The sequence below is a fragment of the Nicotiana tabacum genome, chromosome 3, assembly GCF_000715075.1.
Source record: "Nicotiana tabacum cultivar K326 chromosome 3, ASM71507v2, whole genome shotgun sequence".
NCBI lineage: Eukaryota > Viridiplantae > Streptophyta > Magnoliopsida > Solanales > Solanaceae > Nicotiana > Nicotiana tabacum.
In genome coordinates this window covers 177098723-177118983 of record NC_134082.1, presented here as the reverse complement: position 1 = coordinate 177118983, position 20261 = coordinate 177098723, and the positions used below count along the sequence as shown (strand labels likewise).

The 20261-nt window shown below is 39.9% G+C and overlaps 1 protein-coding gene across 1 annotated transcript; it reads right to left on the bottom strand.

Annotated features, from left to right (window-relative positions):
• Nucleotides 1–15246: 15246 nt before the first annotated feature.
• Nucleotides 15247–15870, bottom strand: LOC142178160 (putative mitochondrial protein AtMg00860). Its single transcript, XM_075247488.1, has one exon. It carries the CDS (start codon nt 15868–15870, stop codon nt 15247–15249), a length of 624 nt encoding a protein of 207 aa, XP_075103589.1.
• Nucleotides 15871–20261: the final 4391 nt, after the last annotated feature.

Sequence of the window (20261 nt, the reverse complement as noted above, 5' to 3'; positions counted from 1 at the left end):
TTTAGCAATATATGGCTCACTAGGGAATGCTATTGGTACATCTGTATAATGGCTCAGTACTAATTTGTCCTATTCTTCCACCCTGTCAGTTCTGATCACGTGCCCTTGAGAATTTTTCGCTTTTCCATGATGGTTGTCGATTCTCGTGCTGCCTCGAGGTATGCTATGATGAGTATTTGGTATACCTTCTCGAGGCGGGTGCTTCGGGGACGAGCCTTGGATTGTGCTCCGAGCCTATCGAGTTCGGGCTCGAAGTACCATAGAAGCCTCAAAATTGGCCTTCCTTGATTTTGACAGTATACAGATAGTCCCCGCGTTCCTTGGAATGAAATAACAAGGAACGATTTGAATTATTCAACTCTCCAATACCTTTATCATTATGTCAATTATGTCATGTGAGTAGTTAATGTGACAAAAAGGGGACGTTCAAAAGTCATGTTCGTACGGCTCTTGAAAAGCCTCGAATTGATTCTGACGGTCGGCCGTCCTTTGGCTTTCTCCAACGTGCGTTACTAGCTCCTATAAATACTCCAATCATTTTCTCCTTACTCTTCGTCATACCTCCAAACTTTCAACAGATCTTCTCACTTCTTTTTTGTGTTCGTCTCTCATCCAGTTCTTTTCTTTTCCTCGGGGATCTTTCAGTAAAAATAGAGAAGTCATCTAGAACTGTTTCCAAGATGACAAAGCTTCTTCATCTTCACATTCGTCTAAGGATAAGACCATAGTACCTCCTTGCCTTGAAGAGTGCATCCCCAAACCCTGTGAAACATCCTCCGATTTCACGATTGACAAGCCTTCTTCGAAACCGGGGTGATGTGAACCCATGTCCCGGTATATTGGCCCGATAACTGACATTGGGAAGGTGAAAACGGATTGTCGTTGGGGAGAGGCGGTGCAAGTGGAGATTCCTTCTCGGTAGGAAGATGTAACGAAACACAAACCCGGTTTCCTTAGCGTATATACATATCCTTTCACCCTAGGTCCGGTAGAACCATCCTCGCCATCGATAGACCACGTAATCCTTGATTTTTGTGGACAATACCAGGTGACGCTCAGTCAAATTCATCCATCATTCTGGAACGTTGTCTACATGTTTAGGCATTTTGCAAACATGGTCGAGGCGGTACCTTTTACCCTTGACCATCTGATCAGGATGTACAACCCCCAACTTTATCGAGGCGGCCTGATTAAGCTCCAGCATCGGGCTCCGAAGGTTTTATTTGCCTGTACCGACGAAGGCAAGGAAAATGTGTGGATGAGTTTCTTTGTCCGAGTTAGGACTTCGGATCAAATTCCTGTTGAAAAGATGTCATTCCCCGAGGAATGGAACATGAATCGTAAGTGAATATGTCGATTAGATAATTTTTTCTTTCCTTCGGACTATTTTCCCTCTTGAACTAACTTCCTTCGTTGGTGCAGCTGTTGAGTGGTACTCCGGCACGGTTAAGGATCTTTCAGGCTTGGTTCACCAGCTCGATTCGACTTACCCGTATGCTAAGCGTGTATGGCGCGATCTCGACAAGGCCTGATGGGAAGCTAAAAACCATGGTGATGTTTCTCTTCTGTTGTACTTGAGCTCGGTATAGGAGGTACCCCTTAACCGTATTCTCAACTTTCGTAACTGCCTTTTGCGTTTGTGCAAGCCTGGGAGATGCTTCTTTGATGAGGGAAGACTCCTCCGGGGAGGTGGATACCTCAAGTCTTACCAAGGAGAAGAAGAGAAAGAGAAAATCGCCGACTAAATCCTCGAAACCGAAGAAGGTGAAAGCTCAAAAGCCTAAGGTTGACTCAGCGGCCCTAACTTCCTCTCCTTGCAGGCGCCCCGGGGAAGAGGAAACGCCTTTGCTTCGGATCTTGCTGAGTCGATGGCTATTGAGCCGAAGGCTTCCAAACCGGAAGTCGCTGATGTTGTCCTACCTCGAGTCGAAGAAGCTCTCGAGGGTGATGTCCCTGAGCTGATCGACGGCCAAAACATTTCCTGAGCTGAGGGGCGTTTGGTAGATAAGTTAGGGGGCCCCAGCTTTGAGGCTCCCCGGAGGCAAGAGAAGGCCCTGATTGATCCAATAGGGGTCATTGATGTGGGTGATTCTCCGTCGGGTCTGGCATCCTTTCCGAGGGAGATACAAGATGTCCATAGTAGAGAGACTTCCGATGCGGGGGCGTCCCTCGGGGGGAATGACGTATTTGAAGGATTGTTCACTGGGGTCGAAGAAAACCCCGAGCTTAACACCTCGCTCCTTTTCGAGGAAGCCGAGAGGCTACGTAAACAGGTAATCCTTTGCCGACTCTGCTCTGAGCTTCGACCCCCATTTTCCTGATTTTGTTTTTTCATGCTTTCAGTCTATAGCGCTTTACAATCGGGCCTTAGCTAAGTCCCAAGCTGAGTCGACCCGCTATGAGGAAGAGTGTGAGAGGCTCTCATCAGAGGCCGGCGAGCTCAGAGCTCTTTTTACCAAAAAGGAGGAAGAACTTAATAACTTTGGGGTTCGTTTTGAGACGGTGTCTCGAGAGCGGACCGATCTTGTTGAGCAGGTAATACAGTCTTTGCATGTTTTTATTTCATGCTTGTTTGAATTTAGCATTTAACAACTTTGGGTTGATCTTTGCAGCTTGAGAAGAAAGATGTCTTGATGAAGGAGGGGCTCAGAGCCAGGGATATTGAGATTCTCGGACTTAAGCAGCGTGTGGATGAGATAGACTCCGGGAGAGATACCCTCCAGGGGAAGTTGACTTTGGTTGAGCGTTGTCTTCAGGATGCGAGAGCGGATATCGATAAGTATAAGGATCTCCATGCTGAATCGGTTGTCGTGCTATCTGCAGCCAAGTCCGAAGCCGATGCGCTCATGTCCTCGTATCGAAAAGATACTGCTGCTGCAAATGCTCGAGCCAGGAAGGTCTCTGAAGATGCCGAGTTTGAACTGACCCGAGCCTTGGAGCGTGCCTGGTTGGGATCTTAGAGTCAGGCTCTCGAGGATATATATGCAGGGGGCATTAATTTGTTTGCTGAGATCGAGAGAGTGAAGGCCCTAGAGGAAGAATTAGCAACTCTGCTTTCTTCTGACGATGGTTCAGCCAGCGGGTCTGAGGAAGATGAGGTGAAGTGAAGTCCCCGAGGAGGAGACCGTTGACGTGCCGAGGGTCGAGGGCCAAGCCGTTGAAGGCACAACTTTTGAGGGGGCTCCGTCCAATCAAGTGACCCCGGTGATGCATTAGGCTTTTATTTGTCCCCCTTTAGGCGTGAGCCTTGTAAATACTCTTTTATAAATATAAGAATTTATTTATTTTGACTTTGATTCGTGTTGAATCCAAGTGTATGATTCTAACGATTAGCTCAGGTACCGGACCCGAAACATAATAAACCCTTAGGTTTTTAATTGATTGATATGGCGCTTCTTAAAGTCCTTTGACTAAGCTTCTGATGCGAACTTAGGTCACCAGGACTTCTGAGTCCGAGTCTAGTGAGATCTGGGTCTTGATTTTTGAAATAAAGCTAGCCTTTTTAGGCTTCATTGATAATCCTCGGTGAGAATTTTCTCAAACTCAGGTAGCCTTTGGACTCAGCAACCAGGTGAGCGTTTGCTCGCTTATCTAAGAATAAGGATGGCTTTTAGGCTTTTACCAATAGTCCCCGAGTGAGGACTTATTCGAACTCGGACAACCTTTGGGCTCAATAGTCTAGTGAGTGTTTGCTAAAACTTGGAATAAATATAACCCTGTGGCTTTATTAATAGTCCCCGATTGAGAGCTTGATCGAACTCGGGTAGCCCTTGGGCTCTTACGCATTGGCCCTTAGGCTCTTTAGGCTATCCCTTAGGCTCTTACACATTGGCCCTTAGGCTCTTTAGGCTGACCCTTAGGCTCTTACGCATTGGCCCTTAGGCACTTTTGGCTAGCCTTTAGGCTCTTACGTATTGGCCCTTAGGCTCTTACACATTGGCACTTAGGCTCTTTTTAGGTTGGGTTGATGCGACCTCTAATATGGCTATAGTTTTCCCTCATTTTGGCTAAAGACATTTTGAAGTTTTGATTATGCCTTGGCATGTTTTGTGTTTGTCCGACTCTTCGACGGCTCAAACGAGAACCTCAATTATGAGTCAATATGTGACGATAGCTGAGTAGCTCGGGAGGTTTGTTCGAAGGCTGCGTTCTTGAGGCCTTTTCATTGAAGGCTAAGTTGTCGAAGCCTTTTCATCGAAGGCTGATTGTTTTCAAAGCCTTTTATTTGTTCGGAGCTGATATTATCGAAGCTCCTTTGCTTATGCCGAGGGTAGCCTGATTAACCGGTTCTTTTCAAAATATTTTCAAAGTATATGGAGGCCTTTAGTTTTGTGGCGGCAGTCAGACGTCTCCGAGCCGCGTTAATTCGGCCGTAGCCTTTATGTTTGGCCATAGCCTTTAGTCCGCATATGTGGTGACCTTGGCGTCTATATCGAGGGTATGCCTTTTTAGTGGTCTTATAAGTTCGATATATAGCCTTGTTCTTAATATCGGGGTTATGCCTTTTTAAGGTACTACAAATTTGGTGTTGCCTCACTGAGGGCTTACAAACTCGAAGTTGCCTAATCGAGGTCTTATGAATTTGAGTTTTTGATGGCTCGATGAATTGACTGTTGATGACAGTCCCTGAGTGTTCGAGAGTTTCTGGTCTTTGAGTTGTCTTATGAGAAAGTAGTGAACTTCTTTGAGGCACAAAGTGTTTTGATGAGCAAAAGGGCTTCCTCAATTACTTGATATATGCGTACATGTATTTTTGCCTTTGGAGGCTCGACTATTCTACATAGATACGGTTCATTTGACCGTTTGACCCAATACAACATCCTCCTATCGAGGTCCTCCTAGGCATAGTTCAGTTTCTTTCAATAGATGACCTCCTCCCGGGGTGATGCCCCCCAATATTTGAGGTTTATCGAAGAGAAGCCTTGAATACTTGATGAATTCTCCTTGGGTATCATATGGATGTTGCCTTGTTAAAAACCTCGCCGGTAAAAGCCATTCGGGATAAAATCCGATCTAAGGGAAAAAGAGCGCAATGCGTACTTTAAAACCTAAGGTTTTCGAGTTGAAGGGTGCTTTGGCGTCTTTCGTCGAACACCTGCAAGAAATTAGTATGAGTCATAAAGCGAAAAGTGGAAAAGGTTATACCTTAGCAATAATAGCGTTTGAGCATCGATATGTTCCAATTGCTTGGAAGTTGCTCGCTTTCCATGGTGCCAAGTTTGTAGGACCCCTTGCCTACTATTCCGAGGACGCGGTACGGTCCTTCCTAGATCGGGCCTAACTTCCCTTCATTTGGGTTTCGAGTGTTGAGAGTGACTTTCCTTAGGACTAAGTCACCGACTTCGAAGTATCGGAGGTTTGTTCTCCTGTTATAATATCTCTCGATCCCCTGTTTTTGGGCTACCATTCGGACTAATGTAGCCTCTCACTTTTCATCTAGTAGCTCGGGGGCTATAGTCATGGCCTCACTGTTTGAGTCCTCAGTGGCATGCTAAAATCTGGCGCTTGGCTCTCCGACCTCAACGGGTATCAGAGCCTTAGACCCATATACCAAAGAGAATGGTGTCTCTACTGTGCTTGACTTTGAAGTTGTTAGGTATGCCCATAGTACTTCGGGCAATACCTCTCTCCATATTCCCTTTGCATTTTCTAACCTCTTTTTCAAATTTTGAATAATGGTCTTATTTGTGGATTCGGCTTGTTCGTTCGCAAATGGGTGATAGGGCATTGATAGGATTCTCTTGATCTTATGATCTTCGAGGAATTTCGTCACCTTGCTGCCTATGAACTGCTTCCCATTATCACATGCAATCTCAGAAGGGATCCCGAATCGGCATATGATATGATCCCAGATGAAGTCAGTGACTTCTTTTTCTCTTACCTTCTCGAAGGCCTGTGCTTCCATCTATTCCGAGAAGTAGTCAGTCATAAATAGAATAAACCTGGATTTACCTGGTGCCATTGGTAAGGGGCTGACGATGTCCATCCCCCATTTCATGAACGGCCATGGTGATAAGACTGAATGCAGTTGTTCACCAGGTTGGTGAAACATCAGCGCAAACCTCTGGCATTTGTCACATCTTCGAACGAATTCCTTGGTATCCTTCTCCATGCTATCCCAATAGTAGCCTGCCCTGATCACCTTCGAACTAAAGAATCGGTGACAGAATGATTTCCACAAGTTCCCTCGTGGATTTATCGAAGTACATAATCAGTGTCTCCCGGTCCCAAGCATACTGCTAGAGGTCCGTCGAAGGTCCTTCTATATAGTGTTTCATTCTCGTCGAGTGAAAATCGAGCTGCTTTGGCTCGGAGGGCCCTCGATTCTTTTGGATTCGTGTGCAGCTTCCCATTTTTCAAATAGTCAATATATTTATTCCTCCAATCCCATGTTAGACTTGTCGATTTGATCTCGGTATGGCCCTCTTCGATCACTGATTTGGACAACTGTACAACAACCCCTGTGAGTATATCATCTTCTTCGATGGACGACCCCAGGTTCGCGAGTGCATCGGCCTCACTGTTCTGATCTCGGGGAATGTGGACTGGAGTCCATTCTTTCAAATGATGCAATATGACCTGAAGTTTGCCTAAGTATCTTTGCATTCTGTCTTCTCGAACCTCGAAGCTCCCATTCACTTGGTTAACTACTAGGAGAGAGTCGCATTTTGCTTCGACGACTTCCGCTCCTAGGCTCTTGGACAACTCGATATCTGCAATCATAGCCTCATACTCAGCCTCGTTGTTAGTGAATTTTGGAGTTCTTATAGATTGTCTAATCATGCCACCCATAGGTGGTTTCAAAACGATGCCGAGCCCAGACCCTTTTATGTTCGAGGAACCATCGGTGAATAGGGTCCATACCCCCGATGACGTGCCCATTTCTAGCAAGAGTTATTTTTCTACCTCAGGAACGATGGCAGGCGTACAATCAACCACAAAGTCCGCCAAAATTTGGGACTTGATAGCCGTCCGAGGCTGATACTCGATATCATACCCCCAAGCTCGATAGCCCATTTGGCCAATGTACCCAATAATTCAGGCTTGTGCAAGATGTTTCGAAGAGGGTATATTGTTAAAACATATATACGATGGCATTGAAAATAAGGTTTTAATTTCCGAGATGCAATTATTAATGCAAGAGCTAATTTTTCTAAGTGGGGATACCTGGTTTCAGTATCTCATAGAGTCCGACTTACGTAATAAATAGGGAATTGCATACCTTGTTCTTCTCTAATCAACACACCACTTACCGCTACTTCGGATACGGCCAGATATAAGTACAACGTTTTATCTTCTTTCGGGGTGTGGAGCAAAGGCGAGCTCGAGAGATACCGTTTTAACTCCTATAAAGCACGCTGGCATTATGGAGTCCACTCAAAGCTGTATTTCTTTTTGAGCAAGGAGAAGAAATGATGACTCCGATTTGACGATCTCGAGATGAATCGGCCTAAGGCCGCTATCCGCTCGGTCAGCCATTGTATGGCCTTCACATTGTTCACCACTGTGATTTCTTCAATGGCTTTGATTTTGTCGGGGTTAATCTCGACCCCCTATTCGACACCATGAAGCCTAAAAATTTGCCCAACCCTACTCTGAAGGCACATTTCTCGGGGTTGAGCTTCATGTTGTAACTTCTAAGGATATCGAATGTTTCCTGCAAATTAGTCAAATGGTCCTCTGCATGCAGGGACTTAACTAGCATGTCCTCAATGTAAACTTCCATAGGTTGGCTGATTTTATGTTCGAATATCTTATTAACTAGGCATTGGTACGTATCTCCCGCATTTTTTTTAGCCCGAAGGGCATTACATTATAATAGTATGCACCATACTTTGTGATGAATGAAGTCTTTTCCCTATCCTCCGGGTTCATTTGAATTTGATTATACTCGGAATAGGCGTCGAGAAAAGTTAGGGTCTCATGGCCGGCCGTGGCATCGATCAAGCGATCGATGTTGGGCAATGTGAATGAGTCTTTTGGGCATGCTTTATTCAAGTCTTTATAATCTACACACATTCTTAATTTATTTCCTTTTTTGGGGACCACTACTACATTAGCCAACCATTCGGGGTATTTTACCTCCCTAATTGATCCTATTTTGAGGAGTTTTGTTACCTCGTCTTTGATGAACACATGTTTTACCTCAGATTGAGGCCTCATTTTTTGCTTCACTAGCTTGAACCTGGGATCGACACTTAGTCGATGGGTGGTTATCTCCGGCAGGATCCCTGTTATGTCTAAGTGGGACCAAGCAAAGCAATCAACGTTGTCAACAAGAAATTGGATGAGTTTTTTCCTGAGTTCAGGGGTTAATCCCGTTCCCAGGTATACCTTTCGATCCGGAAGATACTTGATCAAGACGACCTGATCGAGTTCTTTGACCGTTGATTTTGTTGCATCAGATTCCTCGGGGGCAATGAAAGTCCGAGGAGTGAGGAAGTCTTCTTCGTTGTCTTTGTTCAAACGCTCACAACCCACCTGTTCTTTAGGGGTCGGCCTATTTACTTACTAATCCCATACGAGGGGAGTCGATGTTGGTGCCATGTCGTTTATCGCGAACATCTCCTTTGCTGCACGTTGTTCTCCGTACACCATTTTTATACCATTTTTCGTTGCAAACTTCATCATCTGGTGAAGAGTTGATGGTACCGCCCCCATGTTGTGTATCCACGGTCCCAAGTAAGGCATTGTACCTTATGTCACCTTCGATGACATGAAACTTGGTGTCTTGAACTATACCGGACACGCTGACCAGGAGGATGATTTCTTCTCTCGTTGTCTCGCTTGCCAGGTTGAATCCATTGAAGATTCGAGAGGTGGGTATGATCTAACTGAGCAATCCGAGCTGCTCCACCACCTTCGACCTGATTACGTCGGCCAAGCTACCTGGATCCACGAGCACACATTTAATTTGAACGTTATTCAAAAGAAAAGAAATTACCAGTGCATCACTATGTGGTTGGGACGATGCTGCGATATCTTCTTCTCTAAATATAAGAGCGTTCCCAGGTACATAGCTCCGAGTTTGCTTTCCCGTTGTGATGGACACTTTGGCCAGTTCGAACACGGGTCCCTGTGGGATGTCGGTTTCTCCGACGATCATGTGAATGATGTGCTGAGGTTCTTCTGGTTCGTTCTGTCCATGAAGCGCAACACCGTTTTTTTCGTGTGCATTTGTTGGGTTAGATATTTTTTGAGAATCAAAGATCTTTGGACAAGAAAAAGTGTGAAGAATAACTTATGTTTTCAGGAAACTAGCACCAAAATAATCACTATTATTCTTAGCCCCACGGTGAGCGCCAAACTGTTTACCTTGAAAATGGTAGTTACAATTATATTTGATTTGTGGTTCTAAAAATATGTAATTTTTCTAAATACTAGTTATTAGGAGGATAATGCTTGGTGTAAATGAGCAAGAAATGATAAGTAAACCAATGTGGTTATAAAGCTGAGGGCCTCGAGCTCTGCGAGGTGGGACCTCGAGGGCAGCCTTTGATAGGTTGATGATGAGCAACAAATGAAGAACAATATATGAAAAAATGATGAACAATAAAATGAACACAATGAATGAGGAGCAATAAAATTATAGAGTAATTGTTGAGCAAGTTTTAGCAATATATGGCTCACTAGGGAATGCTATTGGTACATCTGTATAATGGCTCAGTACTAATTTGTCCTATTCTTCCACCCTGTCAGTTCTGATCACGTGCCCTTGAGAATTTTTCGCTTTTCCATGATGGTTGTCGATTCTCGTGCTGCCTCGAGGTAAGCTATGATGAGTATTCGGTATACCTTCTCGAGGCGGGTGCTTCGGGGACGAGCCCTGGATTGTGCTCCAAGCCTATCGAGGCCGGGCTCGAAGTACCATAGAAGCATCAAAATCGGCCTTCATTGATTTTGACCCTATACAAAACTCTTTTTAATCATTTAGACGGACCGGTAGTTTGACAATTTAGATTTTCACTTTTCGATGGCTTTCCTTCGAAAACTTATTTTTTTTTCTTTTTTCGTAAATATTTTAGCTTTTGAATGACTTCGTTGTTTATGGAAATCTTTGAGATCTTTTGACGACTTTCTAAGAACCTTAAAAGATCTAGAAATTGCATTTGCATTACCGGGCCCTTTGTATAGTACTTATCACACCAGTTGTCAATTTCAACAAGCAAACAAATCATAAAATACATACATCATTTCACTAAGTACAATCCAAACCTCCAAACATCCAACAAACACAATCTATATATTTTTGTTAGTACGTTGAATGATATTGTAAGAAAAAAATTTGGATATAGTGAAAACAAGATGATGTACGTAATTCAAACAAAATTAAATTTAAAATAGGCAAATGTATTATTTCGGGGGGTTAAACTTGATATAGTTTGGATACACCAAATTTAATAAACCAGAGGTCCGGTTGAAATACGTCAATAAGTGTATGTATAGCTAGCCCAAAACCTGTATTTGCGCATTAAGATTGAAATACACGACGTAGCTCAATACTAAGTTACTGAGCTAGGCTAAGCTGGGCTCAAGGCTGATCCCACTACCTTGCTTCCTAATCTTGAAGCTTCTTTCTTAATTTTCTTGATAAATAATTGGAGATTGGTAATATCTTGTACTATATTGTCGGCAATATACCTACTCACAACATCAGATGATTGTAGACAAATGTTGACGTCGTTTATGGCTTCGTCAATCTGTTTGATAACATCTTTGAATTGATGTTTATGGTACTTGTTAATTGCCAGCTCGAGAGCCCTTCCTGCATCTCCCAAGTTAAATATACAACCCACAGCTTCATCATAACTTAAAACCTGTGATATGAATCCGGCAGTACCTATCGCTGATTTAAGAGAGGGTTCAATATTATCAGCAGCTAAAGGCATTTGAGGAATGAGTGTGAACATTATCAAGGAAGTGCATGTGAGTATGGAACTTATGCTAAATAGAGATGCCATTTTTTAGCTTTTCTTTTTTCACTACTCTTTCTGAGATCTCGCGTATCTATTTATATATACTCTTGCTTTTCATAGTTCATTGAATTTGAGATGTTATATTTATGTCTCGTCTTTAGTTTTTCAATAAATGCGCCTTTTAATTATACATATACATATACATCGAATCCGAGCTTATAAATCGCTTTTTCTGTTACAAACTAATGCTGAAGTAGGAGGACAATTTTGTTTTATTTTTTCTTGGAAATGATAGAAGTGAAACATTCTCTTTGGCCATGTTTTAAAATTCAAAGTCCATAAATTACCACCACCAAAAATTGGTAAAGAGAGGGGAGGACGTTAATCTTGCCTCTGTTGCCTATTTTAAGAGTAGGCATGCCTATCTTTTTAAACCATGTAATTTTTTCTAATTATTGGCAGAATATAAGTTATGAAAGAAAGGACTCGCCTTTTCAATACATTTTCACTACATCTTCACGACTTAGAGCCTGTAGGGAGGCCTCAAAAAAGTTCTTTTAAAAAAATTCAAGTTGTTTGGCCAAGACCTAAAAGTACTTTTGGCCACCAGCAGTAGAAGCAGTTTTTCTATTTTTGGGAAGAAGTAGAAAATTCTAGCTTCTCCCAAAAAGCAGAAGTAAAAGCAAAAAACTAATTTATTCAAGACGAAACTATCCTCACAATAAAATTGTATTTTCTAAATTATCCCTTATTGATTTATCTATTTTTCATTTTTTTTTCTTGTTTTTGCCATTCTTTTAAATTTAAAAATATCATATACATGAATCATATTGTAACTTTTCAAATTCTTTATTGACTTTCTTATTTTTTATTTTTTCTTTGTGTAATCTCTTCTAATTTTCCAAATTATTTTCTTCTTTTTTCACACTAAAACAAATTATCTATATCCTTCTTTGAATTATCAATTCTCTTTTTATAAATAATCATTTATAATTTCTTCTCTTATAGGCTATTAATTCCTGAATTTTTAAAACAGTTATTAAATCTAATTTGTGAAAATTACCTACAAATAGGTAATTAATTTATAATTGCATCGCATAATCTATATATTATCAAAAGAAAAAGAAAAAGCCTCCACATTAAGCCAAGTGACAGCCTCACAATAGGTCACTTGGCAATTCAGGACAAAGTTAGTCATGCTAGATATTAATTAGTTTTTTTTGAATTTAAATTTTAAAAAATTAAAGTATGCATTATGTGTTGTTAATAATTAGTCACTCTTTTTGAATTTGAATTTAAGAATTATTTCTATTTTACGCTCAATGCTATCTTTCACGTTTGACACTTAGAATAATCTTGTTACAACTATCATGGTTATACAAAATTTTATTCGACGACATTCTTCTACCGGTAAGGAATTCAAACTATTATGCTAATGAAGACATTACTGCAGAGATTGAGGAAGGAGATGGTCTTCTGGTATTCCTTTAGAAATATGAGGCAAGTCTTCTACTAATATAGTAGCGTTGTGTGATAGAATTAGAGATGAAATTGTTGAGAAATATTATCATGTGTGAGTGACTTTGCTTATTATTTCATGGTGGATTATCAATATATAATAATTTGTGGAGTAGACTTCTAATTCATATTGAATGATGTATTTTGATTATTCAAATCATCATGTGAACAATAAGTAATTATACTAGATAATATTATATGCTTTGGTATAACTATATATGCGATATTGATTTAAATTTTTAATAAGTATGTTTACTTTATGTTTTATATTTTAATTAAATAAAAAAAAGTACGATAAATATTTAAGTTCATTTTTCTCTTTAAAATAATTACAAAACCTTGGTACTATCCTTTTTAGTAATTTGACACTCAAAAGTACTTTTTAGAAAGATCGGCTAAACATAAGTTATTTACCAAATGTTGCAAAAAGTACTTCTTAAATAAATTGGCCAAACACAAACTGTTTTTTTTAAAAGTACTTTTGAATAAAGCACTTCTGAAAAAAAAATACTTTTTCAGAATAAGCAGTTTTTGACAACTTGGCCAAACGGGCTCTTAGTAGAAAATTACACAACATATGGGTGTGTTAGCATCTGTCTAATCCTAAATTGATCAATTGCCATTTGTCATTCGGCACGCCCTTTAACATCCCTCTACAGCTCCCGATGAGTTAAAAAAAACTGAGTTTTTGATACTATAAGGCTGATACAGATTTGAAATTAAGAAGAAGAAGAAGAAGAAGCTACTGCTAAGAAAAGAAAATAGGCAAAAGATAGGATAATTCTCATTGATTCTGAAAATTGTAAATACAGAGAAGTATATACCCACTCACTCACTACAGACAATGAGGATAACTAATCATGTAGGTCCCATATGACCTAAATATAATATAAATAACTCTTGTGGACTAAAGTGTAATATACTACTTAACTCCATTAACTAATTTAAGCCTTAATATACTCTTCACTCAACTTTCTGTACAATCCTACACTTCACTCGTATCAGTCCTTCCCTGTTAAAGTCTTCCTTGTCCTCAAGGAAGAAAGGTAGGAAATCGAGTCTTCAAAGCTCGATAGTCTTCCCAAGTAGCTAGTTCAGAAGGCAAGTGTTCCCATTGAATCAACACTTGTGCTACATCTTTGTTTCCCTTCTGAACCATCGCATGTCTAAAATCTTGTCAGGTTTTGGACAATATGGACTAGCTAAATCAAGAACTGGTGGATGGTTAATACTCGCAGGTAACTCATAGCAAGCCTTGAGCTGAGATACATGAAAAGTGGGATGTAAGAATTACTGGAAGGGCAGTGCCAACTTATATGCAATATTTCCAGTTTTGTCCAAACACCTGGTAAGGGCCATAGTATCTTGCAGACAACTTGGAGAAATGGCTATTTGACATTGTGAGTTGTCTGTAAGGTTGAATCTTGAGATAAACCCAATCTCCTTCATTAAATTGCCTATCCGACCTGTGCTTATTAGCATGCTCTGTCATTCTCTGTTGTGCTCTTTGCAAATGATACTTAAGCAATTGCAACTTAAATTCTCTGGTGAGCAGACTTCTATCAACTTCTTCTAGTGCAGAATTCCCAGCCATGTAAGGCAAATGGAGGGGTGGTGGTTGACCATACAAGGCTTCATAAGGAGTATACTGAATGAAAGTGTGGAATGCAGTATTGTACCATAACTCAGCTGCAACTAGATAAGGGGACCAGTCTGACTGGGAATCAGAATAGAAGCACCTTAGATTAAGTTTCCAAACACCTATTCACCACCTTAGTTTGTCCATCTGTCTGGGGATGATAGGTTGTGGAAGTGTTGAGTGTTACTCCCAACATAGAGAAGAGTTCCTGCCAAATCTTGCTTGTAAATATAGGATCTCTATCACTTATAATGTCCTCAGGCAACCCATGTAACTTGTAAACTTGTTCCAAGAAGATTTTAGCAAGATCACTGGCAGAATAGGGGTGTGATAAGCCTATGAAGTGGGCATATTGAGTTAACCTGTCTACTACCACCCAAATGACTGTCTTACCTTTGGATTTTGGTAGCCCTTCTATAAAATCCACATTGATGCTATTCCAAGCTGTTACTGGTATCTTGTTAGGTTGTAGTAGTCCTAGATAGGGTGCATTGTCATGCTTATGCCTCTGACATACATCACAAGATTTGACATAAGCTTTTATATCCTCCTTCATCTTTTTCCAATAAAACAAAGTTGCTATCCGTCTGTAGGTATGGTCAATGCCAGAATGACCCCCAACTGATGAACCATGCCATAGTTGCATAATTTCCTTCCTCAATTGAGCATCAGGACCAACCACCAACTTCCCATTCTTTCTTAATTATTCATGAATTAGTGTGAACCCCTTAATCTCAGCATTCCCCTCCTTCAAAGATTGAATCAGGCTTTTTAGATTGGGTCTTTACCCCAACTTTGCATAACCATATCTAACAAATCAGTTCTCACTATAGATAAGGTCATGGTTGCTAATTCAAGCAAGGGTAATCTAGAAAGAGCATCAGCTGACTTGTTCTCTTTGCCTTTTTTATACTCAATTGTGAAGTCATATTGCATGAGCTTGGTGATCCATTTCAATTGAGTCCAAGTATGAAGCTTTTGATCAAGTAGGAATTTGAGTGCCTTTTAGTCTGTTTTAACAATAAAGCTTCTACCAGTCAGATATTGATACCACTTGTTTACAGCCATCTCAAGTGCCAAAAGTTCCTTATCATACACAAATAATGATTGATGCCTTGTAGACAATCCTTTGCTTAGGAAGGCAATGGGATGTCCTTGTTGCATCAAAACTGCTCATATTCCTACATTGCAAGCATCAGTTTCCACTATGAATGTTAGGGAGAAATCTGGTAGACTTAGTGCTGGTGCAATTGTTAGTGCAGTTTTAAGTGTCTCAAAGGCTTCATTAGCCCGATCAGACCATATGAATCCATCTTTCTTGAGGAGGTCAGTCAGTGGTTTGCTGATAATGCCATATCCCTTGATGAATCTTCTGTAATACCCTGCTAACCCCATAAATCCTCTCAGCAACTTGATAAAAGTAGGTAAGGGCCAAGACTGTACTGCTTCTATCTTTTTAGGGTCAGTGAAAACACCTTGTGCTGAGATGTAATGCCCTAAATATTCCACTCTACTAGCAGCAAATACACAGTTACTTCTCTTAGCTAGTAATTGGTGTTGCACCAACAACTCAAAAGCAGTTCTTAAGTGTTGTAGGTCATCTTCCAAGCTTTTGCTGTAAATGAGGACATCATCGAAGAATACCAAGATGAATTTCCTGAGATGCTCCTGGAAGATATGATTCATTAGACTTTGAAAACTAGAGTGTGCATTAGTTAGCCCAAAGGGCATGACTAAGTACTCATAATGGCCAGAATGGGTCTTGAAAGTAGTCTTGTACACATCTGCCGTTGCCATTCTGATTTGGTGGTACCCAGCTCTCAAGTCTGTTTTAGAGTAGACTTTGGAACCCCCCCAGCTCATCTAACAACTCCTCAATGATTGGAATGAGGAATTTATCTTTGATTGTCAGCTTGTTTAGAGCTCTGTAATCTACACATAATCTCCATGAGCCATCTTTCTTTCCCACCAACACTACCAGAGAAGTATATGGGCTTGAGCTGTACTGAATTATGCCCTGACTTCTCATCTCCAGTACCAATTTTTCGATTACATCCTTTTGCACTGGAGAATACCAGTAAGGTCTAGAATTCACTGGTGAACTACCCTCCAATAAGGGAATGTGGTGATCAAAGACTCCCCTAGTTGGAGGTAGCTGATGAGGTTCACCAAAAGTTCCCTTGTATTGCTCTAGCAGATTCTTTACTTCTTCAGGCTCTTACTTCCTCCATTTAAGCTAATTCAGAACTTTCTGCCCCCTTAACCTTAACCATGAAAATTGAGGGCTAGTGACTGACATCTTCTCTAATGATTTAGTACTCACAGCCTTAAAGTCTGGTTCAATTCCTCTCAATGTAATCATCTTCCCTTGGTATTCAAATTCCATCGACAGTTTCCTGAAATTGAACTTGATGTCCTCTAAAGGATACCTCCATTGGATTCCCAGCACCAAGTCTCTCTTCCCTATAGAGAATACTAGGAAATCATCCTTAAACATGGTTCCCTGCATTAGCCATTGGAACCCCTTACACATTTTGTCAGTAGGAATCTCTCTTCCATCAGCTACTTATACCAATTGTGGTTTAATTCTCTGGATTTCACACCCCAATCTCTTGGTTGTTTCTTCATCTATGAAGTTGTGTGTAGACCCATAATCTATGAATACTTCCAAAGGTTTCTTTTCATTAAAGCCTATGAGTCTCAAAGTTCTATATCCCATAGATCCATTCAAAGCTTGTAGGGATATATCACAATTTTCTGGTAAGTCTGCTTCCAACCCTTCAACTTCTTCCTCCAGATCTCCTTATGTTTGATCCTCTTCTTCTATGAAATTCCCTTCACTCACTTCTATGTCTAGTGAGAATTGTTGTCTCTTAGCCATACACTTATGACCTGGTACAAATTTTTCATCACAAAAGAAACATAGTCCCCTAGACCTCCTGTCCTCCATTTCTGCCTGACTCAATCTCCTCCTCTTTGTGTTGTCCATTTTAGCAGTAACATGTTTCCTGTTAGAACTTACAATGTTTCTAGAGGAAGGATTAGGATTGTACCCCATTATACCCTTGTTCTAGGAGGCCCCTACTGTAGCACTCCTGATTGCCTTACTTTGAGCTGCAAAATTGGACTCTTGTAGTCTAGACAAATAGTAAGCTTATGGCATAGTGCATGGGTTTCCAACTCTCAATGCATTACTCAACTCAGGTTTTAGGTTGTTTAAGAAAATGCTAATGGCATGTTCTACTGGTAAATTGAGTCGAGTCAACACACTGTTAAAGGCTTTTTGGTATTGCTTCACACTCCCAGTATGCTTGACATTGACTAACTCAGTCATAGGATCAGAGTATTCTGCCCCAAAAGTGTCACACAGTGCCCACAGGTACTCCTCCCAAGTGGGGAGGGGCATTTGTCCCTTGCTCCTTATATAGCCAAGATGCCATTGTAATGCATCCTCTTCAAAATGCATGGACACTGTTGATACCCAATTGTTTCCTCACATATTTTTATTACATATATATACTTTCAAAATAGTACATATGCAGTTATAAGCATGCATAAGCATTTTTTATAATTTTTTTATAGTTTTAAAGGTTCCAAATCAATTCATTTCTTCTCTTTTATTATATAAATATGCAATAATTATCCTTCTTAGTACTTTTTGTGATGATTTAGTCACCTAAATTCATTATTTATACCAACATAATGTTTAAATATTTTTAGTGTATTTTTTGTAATTACATTTACATTTTTTAAGCTAAATCGCACATTTGATAATTTTGAGTGTTTAATCTTCTGTTTCCTATATATTTTAACCGATTTCGTTAGTTTTCTCTAACCTTAACTCGTTTATACTAAAAGCCCTAATTTTTTGGCATTTTTTGTTTGGTTTCTGAGCTACTTGTGTACTGACTTTGTCCTTGCTTTGGTTATGTGATTTTTCTTTAGCCAATTAGATGTCTTGTGATTTTCTTATCCTAATATACCTCTACTGAGTTTCTTGGTTCAACTTGTCTACTGACTCTATATATTTATGTTCATTCCGACTATTCATGGTAAACCAATATTTTTTCTTCTAAAATCAGGGTTGTTTTGAATTTTGATTTACCAATTTGCTTCGTTAAAAATTATGTGTTGAGCCATGACTATTCCTTCCTTGCCTGTTTGGATTGTCTGCAATATTTGCTTACTCTTTACGTAATTTTCTCTTAAACCCTAGACTATTCTGGAGTTCTTATTTTGGTTTGATTGAAACTCTTTTCCTTAACAAAACCTTTGATTCTTACTGTTCTACTCGGTTTGATTGAACTTCTTGCCTTAATGAATTTTCTCTTGCCTTATTTGTTATTTGCTGATTCTTGTCAATAATTTCCTTAATTGAACTCATGTTCATTCACCCATAATTACCTACTCTATACCCAAGCATTACTTTATTCCCTTCCTTAAATATTATCATGCTTTTACTATTTATTGATTATCCCTTGATTAAGGGGAAGACTTACTGATTTTACGTGTGTGACTAATTCTATGAATTTCCCTAATTGCTACATAGTTGATCCTTTACCTTATTTTGTTTAACTCTTGATTACTATATAAATTCCCTCTTATTTTAACTTCTGGACACGAACAATAGTTCAAAGACTACCACTTTTACACTCTAAAAAGGCTCTCTCTACTCTCTTTGCTACTTTTGATCTCTGTTGTTCTAGCCGGTTGCAAACCAAGGCTGGAAATTGCACAATACCTCGCTCACATCTTGTGTTTTCTTTCTTTAACTAGGTATGCTTCTGATTAATTTTAAGAATCAAAACCTATATGTTTACTTACTACCTTAGTCCATATGGCCTGAGTCCATTCTTGCCCCCGTTTACTTCTTACCCAACATGCCTAATACTGCCTATTCAAATTTGTAATTAGCATGTTTCCACTTTACTTGCATGTTTGCTATTTTGTTTAACATGTCTACATATGAAACTAAGCCTGTTTGATTGACTACTACTTATCTAGCATGCCTAGACTCTGCCTTTGTGTAATTAGCATGCCTTCACCTGTCAATACTTGCCTAGCAAGCCCATCTAAGTCTTTGCCTGTTCTACCTAACTCCTGCTAAGTTAATTACTCTCTCCAGAATGGCTTCAACATGTTTCTGTTGTGGTCTTTGCTGCATGACCTGCATTCTACCTACTAGTTCTATAGAACCCCCTCAAAACTCTATGTATCCTGTTGTTTGTGTGCTTCATTAAGGTGTACTTTCTATTTTCCCAATCCCTCTTCCCTTGTGTGAAGGCTGCTTGCCAAAGTACTCCCTAAAACTGTTTGTTCTATGACTTGTGTTCTGATTGCAAAATTGTTTCTTTACACTTTTCTCAAATTGTTTTATCACTAATGGTTTCAGAAGTTCTTTTCAGTCCTAAGACCTTTCTTTTAAACTCTTTCAAACCATTATGCACTTTCACTTACTCCTAGAATACTAGGTCCCGCCCCTCGGGTATGTGTATTGCTTAGAGACCCTTGAGATCTATTTGAACTCTAGCATATCAGGGCTGACACTTCCACATTGCACAATAATCAGTTGTTATTTATGAAAGGTCTAGGTGTGAGCACTGCTCGAGATCCTTGAGGTCCTTAGGGAACTCTGACACACCTAAACATGAAATTGGCTTTGCAACTTTGGCATTTAAGACTACTGGAGGCTTGGAACTCATTTGGGCCTACCTCAGGCTCCCTATAGATTAATTTCTGTTCTATTTATTTATTTTTATTCAATTCATTGGTTTGTAATAATTATTCTAAATAAATAGTGGGGTGACTAGTAAAAAGGGAAGGTAGTTATATACTGTGGGTAAAATTGAGTAGATACCATGCTTATAGGGTCCATGTTGATTCAAATGTGTTTGTTAAATAACATGCCTATAGGATCTGCTTTGGTTTAAATAAGTTCTGTTTGCTTTATTTCCACACAATTAGAAGCCATGCCTATAGGATCTAAATCAGCTTTTAATAATTAGGTACCATGCCTATAGGAGTTAAAATCAGCTTTAATAGAAATTATGCCTATAGGGGTTTCACTTTGGTCAAATAAATTCTGCTTACTTCACATTATGTTTGATTAGAAATCATGCCTATAGGACTTAAAACCAGTTTGGTTAAAAAATCAGTTTAATTCATGTTTACTTTGAATCGGTTTAGCT

Excerpts from the sequence above, each read along its gene's own strand:
- LOC142178160 (XM_075247488.1), bottom strand. The coding sequence starts at position 15,870 with ATGGCAACGGCAGATGTGTACAAGACTACTTTCAAGACCCATTCTGGC.